Here is a 10,015-nt window from a genome sequence, read left to right as displayed (position 1 = left end):
ACTTTTGGATACTCCTGCACAGCAGCTCACTTACACGTACTCTGTCACACACAATCTTGTCTTGAACCACGTACAAAATTTTGTTCTCATGGTTACACAGCAAAATCCCATTTGAATGAAAGGCAGCACAGGTCATTTCCCTTTACTGCTAGTGTATTAGTATAGCAGTCAATCAGGACTCCAACTAATTAGTTAAAAAATGCAGTACAAAGAAAAAAAAATCCCCTATACTAAGGATTTAAGTTAAAACTGACCTTGAAAGAGCTGACCAGCAAGGCAATGGTGAGCCAAAAGCAGGTTTGTATAAACATGGCACTTGAGTCAGGCAGCTTTGAAATATAAAGGAAAACTATAAGGAGACAAGAAAGTAGCAGAAGGCACCCATGTATTTAGATACTGACAACATCAGAAGCTAACAGATGTAACAGAAAAAAAATTAATAAAAAATAAGCTAGTTCTGATAATCCTGTTTCAGAGAATCACAGAATGATTTGGGGTTCAAAGGGACCTCTGGAGGTCATCTAGTCCAACCCCCCCTGCCAGAGCAGGTCCACCTAGAGCAGGTTGCACAGGAACGTGTCCAGGCAGGCTTTGAATGTCTCCAGAGATGAAGAATCCACCACCTCTCTGAGCAGCCTGTTGCAACTTCCTCACTCTTTAATATGGCTAAGGAAGCACTCGAGAAAAATAATTAGCAGTCCAAATCACATCAGAAAAATCTTAATCATGTCCTTAAACTCTTCTAAATCTCCTAAGAGAATTTCTTACAGCTATTTTTAGGAATAAAAAGAAGCATTTCAGTGGAACATTTGACACAAGTTTTTCCACCTGTAAAACTGAAGTAGACATCCAACAGCTTAATACAGGATTTTACAGTTTCCCTTCAAGGATGCCATGAGCAGATGTTTTAACTGAAGCACCTGGTACAAAAGTGCATTTGTCAAGGCCATCTATAGGCAGAGAAAGTCAGGAGAACTTCTTCACTTTAAGTACTCTTTCCACTGCTCAGAATATACACACAAAAGAGTACTGCACAACTGTGCCTTTCTCTAAGGATTGAGATGCACAGTGCTCAGAAGACGAGCTTTCTAACTTTCAGCTTACTTCCAGAAGCCCCAAGGGTGCTTTGCCTTGCATTTTTACCTGCCCTAGCACCTAACACACACTGTGGAAATGCAGGTACACAGTTGGGGAAAACCAGGGAAAGAATAAAGTGAAAACTGAGCCTGAAAATAAAGAATGATAAATCCTCTAACCAATCTACAGGATATGCATCAACAGTAATTCACACAAAGCCTCCATTATTTACTTTGCAACTTTATTTCTTGATAAGTTATTGGTATAAAGTTTAATATCTAATTATACAGTAATCTGGGGACTTTAAGGGAAGCTTATTTTGTCCTTTTTAGTGTCTTTTGCCATTTGGTCCTCAGACATGTTTCAAGAGGACTAATATACGTGTACCTTAAACTTCTGTACAAAAACATTTCAAGCCTTCGTTTTGTTTTTTCTGAGTAGGATGCAGAAATCATGCATATTGTAGACAATATAATGGTCAAGGAAATATTTTCCTCTTTAAACTAAGGCAGTTAAAAACCCCATGAATATCAATTGAGTAATCTGGAAGAGTAAAAAGGCTTCCTCAGGGCTCATTTATTCTTTGAGCAAATATCATGTTCGGTAAGACCCGCCCTCTTGGAATTATCATTGATTTGATTGCTGTCTGCACTGAAAAGACAGCGATTGTCAAAGACAGCGTTTAATTATGTACATTTTATAATGTCACTAACCCATCAACTTTTGAATATGAACTCAGCCTTAAGCATTGTGTAAAACCACATGCAAAAATTGCCATAAATTTTTTTTAAATAGAACCAAATTGGCAAGTTTTTTGGAAAGGATATCTCAATGTTAAAAAAAATAGACTGTCTATTAAAATGAGCACTTCAAGTAACTTAAATATCTTTAGCAAACATTTCCAGCAAGAGACTCTCTGTAAAAGAAATTGTTCTTAGAACAAAAAGCTAATGAATGGCTATTTAGACACTAATTTTTCAACACAGTGGTGGGTCTGTGTGAAACAATTTGTAATCTAAATAAAGCAAGTCCATTACACTGTTAAAAAAACATACATTAAGCAGGACTGATTAACTATTGCATTTCTGTATTTACAAAAGTGCTTAGCATAACAAAATTACCTAAAAAAATATAAACTTTACCGATATCATTTGGTTCTATGTGTACTCCTAGGTCTGCACTTGGAGAAAAATAGTATTTACATTGCTAGATTTAGACAAGTTTCCTATTATTTTTAAAGAAATTTAACAAAACTCCCCACACAAATGGACCCCTATGTAAGTCAACTAATTCCATCTGGCTCATTATAAATAGAGCAGAAGCAAATCCTTGAGTACTGAGCAGTATAAATAATTTTAGCCATTGTCTGTGGCATTAGACCCCAATACAGGCTGCCGACAAATTGGGCAAGTGGAGTTTTCAGAAAGCCAGCGATCAATGCAATGAATATGAAACTCATGCATACAAGGTAACTGCCTTAGCTTATTCCCTGTTACATATTCATTAATGCAAACACTACACGTTTTACTTATTTCATTTTCAGTGTGAGTATCCCCATAGTTCCTGGTAGAAAGATTGTCAATCTGCTCTTTGGTTAAACCTCTTAAACGATCGTCGTCATCATCTTCATTCAGCAAGAAGAAGTGGGCAAGGCGAAGTATGGGCAGCGTTCCATTTTCCACGAGGTTGTTAGCGTCTTGAGACTGCCTGGTATCTTGGTTTTCATTACTGCGACCATAGCGTTGAGTATCATCACTCTGCCCATTTGTTTCCCTGCTGCCTTCTACTGCACGCCCATTTCTAGATGAAATCTCACTGGGATCACTGCTATTGTTTGCTGAACTGGAGTTATTCTGCTCTGACTGTAAATCTGGTAAGTGATGACCGCCTCTTTGCACTTCCGAGTTGGATTCCGTTTCCATTAAAGAACTCAATTCTCCAAAGCCTGTCATAATTTGTCTCAGGATTGATCGAAGAGCCACTGATGAAGGTTCACCAAGCCCAGTTTCTGAAATCCGACGAAGAGGTATCCGGATAGTGCTAACGTAGGTTCGAATACCTGCACGTTCTGAGCGCGATATCGTACGCCGAAATCCCCCACTGTCACTTTCAAAGGTAACTGTGTTTTCTGCCATTCCTACTCTAGAACGAGTTCTACTGGCAATACTGTCCCGATCTCTGTTTTCTCCAGGACGAATTCTTCTCACCTGAAGATCTAATGTAATTGTTGGGTGCCTTCTAACGGCAGCTGCTGGCCTACTAGACTCCTCCTCTTCCAACGTTATTCCCAAGGATGGTGCTACACCGGACAGTTGAGGAGCCTGAGTGTTACCTCTTGCTTGTTCTTCGGCAGGCTGCGGAGAAGGCTGAGCTGTTTGTCTTCTACTTCTGTTGACTGGCTGTGCATTTCTATCCTGCCTCTGCGCGTGTTCCTCAGAATGAGCAGCATCACCTTGCCTTTGCAGGGGAGAACGGCTTCGACTACTTAAAGTAGACCTCAGGCGCAGAATTTCTAGTCTTTGGTTTGTACTCATCCGAACACTAGTTCTAGCTCTACCTCTTCTGACTCCTGTAGAACTACCTCTTTCTGGTGTTTCTCTTGGTTCTCCAGTAGCTGCAGAATTATTACGTGCATTATTTGTTTGGGAAAGGCCTGCCAGCTCCCTTGTTCTACTCCTGAGCCTTCCCAAGACTGGATGAGAGGCTGCTTCAGATCTTTGTGCCACGGAACTTCTCATAGACCTGGTCCTTGCAGTGCTTGAAGCCTCACTGTTTGCCTCTCTTGCAGTCCTGCTCCTCGTTCGTGGGGTTACTGGACTGACAGCTCTTTGATGTCTTCTTCTTACATACATTCTGCTACTATCTATACCCACATACTCCTCACCAGCAGTTTCAAAACTGTTATGCTCGTGATTTATATTGATTTCAAGACTAAACCGAAACTCCCCACTGTTTGGATTTGTTCGACTCACGGCTCTCCAGGTCTGGTTCCCACTCTGTCCACTGCGAGTGGCATTTCCTGTGCGACGAAATGTGTTCAGCCACTCAAGCAAAGAGTCACCATTTGAGTTTTCTCCAAGAACATCAGAATCTGAGAGAAACGAAGAAATGCAAACATTCATACAACTGCACAGTCAGCATACTATGAGGTATTACAAATCCTCTATTTGCTGGGTCCTGACTTCAGGGATGTTACAGCAGCAGGACAGCTACCTTGCTATGCTAATGCAATTTTGCTGAAAATATGTTGTATGTAAAAACATCAGCAACACTCATCAGTTCAACCTAAACTTTTTGTCTCACCAGCAGATACACAGACAGATTAATACACCCAGATGCCCTCTTCTGAGGAAAGTGTTCAGATTTAGGCAGTCTAAAGTTAGTTGTATTTGTCCAATATTTGTCTCTCACTCAATTTGAGCACATCCTAGCCAACTAACTTTGATAAAGCAAGGAAAGGTATGACAGATTTTGTCATCTTCTGGCAAATATTTTTTTTTTTCTATAAGCAGTAAACAATGCATGGTTTTGATGGATTTGTTCCTTTTGTGCAAATACACTCTTTTCCTACCACAATATCCACAGCTTCGTTCCCAGATCTCCTCCAACTACAAGCTCAAGAACAGATACAATTGTGGAATGTGCTAACTCCATGTATGGAGAAAGTCAATGGTTGTGATCACAGTGAAGGTTTTCCCTTGAAGGGATCAGATTAAGCTCTCCCTACTCCATCGTCTCCCTACTTTTATGAAACCCGAAAGAATTTCGGTATCTTTGTCTCTCAGTTGCCTATTCCTCTCCTAAATTTGACAAGAATTGGCCAAATGATTAAGGCAATACTGCTGGGGAAGAAGGCAGACAGTGCACATAATAAAAGCCTCACTCCATTAAAACAGATGGAAACGAAACAACAAAACCAACAAAACAGTGGAGAGGTTAACTGTTTCCCAATCAACTTCTTTCCCATTCCAGCTTTTTTTAATACAATAAAACCTTTAAGGAATTAGAAAAATGAAAATTATTTTTGTGCTAGTAAGTTTATGACAAAAGAGAAACCAGGAAAAGAGGAGAAAGTAAATTTTGGCTGATATAATCAGTTTTCATGAAGTATTTCAAGTTTGTTTTCATATCATTAGGAAATCTCTTTTCTAAAACAATCCATAGAGGCACAATGAAAAACAAGACTTGAAATGGCTGGTATTGAAATTCACCAGCCTCTCTTTTAAATATTTGTACAAAACAATACTTATGTTTCTTGTACTATGTGTATCTATATACATGAACAAAAAATACTTACCTCCAACAGTTCTACCTTCACCTTCTCTGTTATCCAGATCAGTCTGCGATGCCAGACGCTCCTTAGCCCCCTCCAAGCGTTGCTGCAACTCTTCTGCTGTTATTTCCCCTGAAATAATTTAATTTTTATAATGCTGTTAGATAAGACATTATTATTAGCTCAACACAGCCATGCAGAAATAACAATACTTCCTATCTTGAAAAATCTTCAGCAATGAGGTAAAATCAATGAAACCAAAAGAAAACACACTAGTGTGAGATCATACCACAGGTACACAGATAACAGCGGAAGTAGGTACCAGGGTAGGTGGAAAAAAAGATACTTGAATGTGTGTCAAGAGCATGTCAACTTCCAGCAAAAACTCAAAGCAACTTCCAGCAACAACACAGAGGCCCCCAAAATTGCTATGTACCAAGAGAGATACTTTAGTGTACCAGGTAATAATTATTTGGGTTTGGATATTACCTTTATGTGGAGATGCTGCATCTGAAAGAGGTAAATAGATAATAAGGCTGAACTAAAAAAAAAATGTTGATAATTTTTACTGGATATTATTAATTTTGAATGGAAATGGAGGGCTTTTCCCTTCCTACAAAGCCACAGGCTGCTTGAGTCTTACAAACACACGTGGTGCCTGACAGCAGTGGTGTTACTTCACATTATATCTTTTCTACTGAAGGTACCCACATCTTACCAGGCGTGCCAAGCAGGTTACGGTCTCTCATTAACCTGTAGTCTTCTTCATTGAGTTCATTAATGAACTGATAATAGGCCTCTTCTCTGCTGAGGCGCTCCAGCTGCCGTTGTCTCTCATCTGCCCCATGACTATGCTCTCGAGAAGATGCCTGCTCATTGCTATTTCCTGCACGGTGCCGAGAGCGATCCATGATGATAGTGCCAGGCTGTCCTGAACAAAACCAGAAGGTTAGACTGCACGGTAATTACAGTAACAATTTACCTAATTTACAGTAAAAAGTTCCCAGCAATTTCAATGAAATTAGTTGATTAATAGCTAAAGATGATTAAGATGAACCAAGCTCCGTGTTATTTGCCAAGTCAACAGTACAGTTTATTATGCAAGTATTTTGCTTCTAGCTTGCTCAAAAATAGCTAGAAGTCTCCTTTGCTCACCGAAAGGACATACCAGTTGGTAGAGCAACTTTAAAATAAAAGAGCAATGACAAATTATTAATTTTTTTTTTTGCTAAATAAGGATATTCTAAAAAGTCAAAGGGGTAAGATAAAATTTGTTTCCCTTTTCCCAAGTAAAATAAAACAGCAACATGGAGTATTTTAAAGCTAAAATGTCACCAAAAACATTGTTCTCCGATTATTGGATGGAAATTACCCAATGTAGACTTCTGACAACCACAGCTACTGCTTTAGAGAAGACTGTCTGGCACTTGTAAGCAGGTAAGACTACACGAGTAACTCAGTTGGTCTCACTCCTCACGTGGCACAAAACCTACAGATATATTTTTGGCAGAACTGACTCTTTCAACACTCTGACATTAGTGGTATGTTTTCCTCATGATCTCTAATCCAAGGATTAGCTAACAAAAGGATACCCATCTCCAGGAAAACGGTGTAAAACACAAAGGGCTACACTTTACCCACAGCTCTTCAATACTTTCCAAATATTTAACCAATGGGATCACCTATTAGGAGGTGTGAATAACCTTCTAGCATCAGAGAGAGGCTGATTTCCCTGCCATTGCCAGCTCTCTCTGGCACAGGATTGAGTCCTGACTAACCAGGTCTCAGGCCACTCCCCAACTTTTCTATTTCCTAAAGAAAACCTGTTCTTCAACATTCAATTTGAAAGAAGAAAAAGCCAAGTGTCATCCTTTCCAAGGGGCTTCCCATTTAGCAAAAGCCATCCGTAACACCTGCTGAGGCAGATACCCGACAGAAGAGATCACTTCTCTAAAGACATCATGAGGCCAAAAAAGCTGAGCACATGGCACCATTCTGCGTATGCATGAAAAGAGTTATTGGGTAATATTTTTTCGTCAATTCACCAACATATCAAGATCAAGTATTAATTATGGGGAAAACACAGAACAGCATTCTCAGCACACTTCTGATCAGTAATTAGTTTTCACAGGAAAGGTGATGAGACAACAAATAGTCCAAACCAACTAACTATTAGACATACATTCAATAAAGAGTAAACCTTCATCAATGCTGCCAACAGATATGAAGAATCAGAAAACGTATTTGCCAACAGCAGAAGCTGGCATACATTTAATATACCTGTCTCATGTTCTTTGTGGAATCCACTCTGATGCATTCTTGGTCTCCTCATTTTCTACCCCATATGCTACTTCTTCCCTCCCCCACAGGTAACCACTTCTAAACAGCTCTTCCCAATCTTTTTACACATCTGCCTCCTGTGTCCAATACTGCATTTCAGTGTATTCAATACTTCCTTCCTAGTTCTTTAACTCACTTAACTTAAAATAAATAAAATCTGAATATCTCCCCCTTAAGACATTTTCTATTCCCATAGTATTTGTGGGGGTTTAAAATTTACTGTCATCCTCTTAGCTCAGACTCACAAGCTGTAGGTAATCACTGACTTCCATTTCCCACAAGGGCTATGTTCAAATCAGGTCACTTCTCATATCACATTTCTAAACACAAATTTCTCAGCCAGCTCTTTGTCTTACTACCCTGGTTTCCTCAAAAGAAATGTAATTCCTCCCCCCTCAACACACAGCACTATTATTACCCTAATGACACTGATCACTCGACTATTATCATGAAAATACCCCATCCATACTGTACTGAATATTATACTGCCTCTGCCCCACATGACTTACAACTTAAGGTAAATAAAGCAGGAAGGGGAAACAACACAGATAAAATTAATTTAATTTCATGTAACGTTTCTATTTAGATGAAAGCTTTAAAACAACTAACATGTTACTGTTTGCCTGACAGTCACCTTAGTAAGTTAACTGACTTCCTGGATATTGCTGCACAGAAAAAACATCAGTTCTTAAGATGAAAAGTCCATCACTTGTAGCCCGCCTCGATCTAAATTTAAACTGTTTCTCAAAAGAGAGGCTCTTTACTTTTCACTTCTCATCCACAGAAAATCTGAGAATCTCTTCTTCAGATTTTGTGGGTGGTAGAAAAAAAAAATACTGTTTTGTTGACAACTGTATGGTAGGATGATTAGTCACACACTTCAAATGACTCACTTAGAAACACTAAGAAGTGTGAAGTGTTCGGTTGTCCCATCTGTTTAACATAACTGCATGGATGACAACTACTATCCATAATTATCAAACGTCATCAAAACTAAGTACTTTGGCACTTAGAGTGTTTCAGAGTAGTGAAAGTTGAAGGATATTAACTGTATCAAAATTAAGTACTTTGGCATGTAAAATATTTCAGGCTATTGAAAAGTTGAAGTGTATTAACCACCAAGATGTAAAAAACTGAAATCGAAATCCAGTTATGACTCAGGATTACTCTTCCTTTGCAAAGAAACAGGTGCCACGTGCCAACAGTTTATCTACATTTTCTAGAATTTTCAACTGGAAGACTAATTCCCGCAGTTCTTAATTCATAGTTACTCCATCCTATTCTCGAAGATTTACATTCACTTTGACCTAAGCAATACATATACCTTATGCTTTTAGGCCTTGGCCTCTTTCCGGGAATTACTACCCCCAATTCAATTAGGTATTCGTTTTCTGAAAGCTACCACCTGATGACAAGCAAGACGACTACGGAGTTTAGATGAGGAAGCCTCCCCGAGCGACAGGGCTACTTAGCATTTCTGTCACATTGCAGCCTCCAGGCGAGATGATCTCACTGAATTTGAAAAAAAAAAAAAAAAAAAAAAAAAAAGGAAAAAAAACAAAACCCAGATAACCTCCCAAAGCCTGGGGAAGGAGGGGAGGGGGAAGGAAAAACAGACAAAGGAAGAATCAGCAGGTAATTAGGAAACAGGCCGCAGGACACCCAAAGCGATCCAAGCCCGGGGCCTGGGGCCGCCCGCCTCCCCCCAGCCGGGCCTGCAGAACCCGGCCCTGCGCCGGGCTAACGCTCCCCGGCGGTTCCCCAAGGCAGCCGCGGGCAGGGCCCTGCGCCCCGGAGCGGGAGTTCCGAGGGGTCCCCGGCGGGACCGGCAGCCCCCGGCCCGGCCGCCCCCGCCGCCACCGACAGCGCCTGTTGCCAGACGCCTGGGGGAGGGGAGGCCGAGGGGAGTGACTGACACGGCTCCCGTCCAATCACCTGGCCAGCTCGCGGCCACCCACCAATCACAACCGGGAAGGGCAGCCCATGTCCTCCCGCTTCTCTCCTCCCCGGACTCCCCGGTCGGGCCCCGCCACTAACCGCCACCGGCCGGACCGGCTCTCTCCAGCGCTGCCCGCGCCCCCGTCTCCCCTGCCCGCCGGGGAGCGTCATCACCCGGTGCGACACACCGGGGAGGCGGCCATGCCGCCACCTGCCCCGGGGGAGCCTGCCGAGAGCTCGTCCCTGCCTGCCGTCCAGTCGGGGCGGAGCGGCCCGGGGGCTGCCCCGGCTTAGCCCCTCTCCGCGCTCCCCTTCCCCTCCTGGCGGCCGGCCGGCCGGACCGACCGCCGCCTCACGCCGGAACGACACCGACCCCTGGGTGTGCGA

At 41.7% G+C, this 10,015-nt stretch overlaps 1 protein-coding gene across 4 annotated transcripts; it reads right to left on the bottom strand.

The window, feature by feature from the left end:
- Positions 1-1,301: 1,301 nt before the first annotated feature.
- Positions 1,302-10,007, bottom strand: RNF6 (ring finger protein (C3H2C3 type) 6). 4 transcript variants are annotated; one of them, XM_014966116.1, is made up of 4 exons: positions 10,002-10,007; positions 6,069-6,281; positions 5,375-5,482; positions 1,302-4,168 (listed from the first exon to the last, which is right to left on the bottom strand). In XM_014966116.1, the coding sequence occupies exons 2-4, from the start codon at positions 6,259-6,261 to the stop codon at positions 2,433-2,435; spliced, it is 2,037 nt and encodes a 678-aa protein (XP_014821602.1). In that variant the 5' UTR covers positions 6,262-6,281; positions 10,002-10,007; the 3' UTR covers positions 1,302-2,432. The 4 variants fall into 4 exon arrangements, with proteins under 4 accessions (XP_014821602.1, XP_014821600.1, XP_014821598.1 ...); XM_014966114.1 differs by lacking the exon at positions 10,002-10,007 and adding an exon at positions 9,728-9,990; XM_014966112.1 differs by lacking the exon at positions 10,002-10,007 and adding an exon at positions 7,631-9,220.
- Positions 10,008-10,015: the final 8 nt, after the last annotated feature.

This window comes from Calidris pugnax, unplaced genomic scaffold, assembly GCF_001431845.1.
Source record: "Calidris pugnax isolate Ruff unplaced genomic scaffold, ASM143184v1 scaffold20, whole genome shotgun sequence".
Classification (NCBI taxonomy): Eukaryota; Metazoa; Chordata; class Aves; order Charadriiformes; family Scolopacidae; genus Calidris; species Calidris pugnax.
Note: the sequence above shows the minus strand (reverse complement) of the source record. Positions and strands in the feature narration are given on the sequence as shown.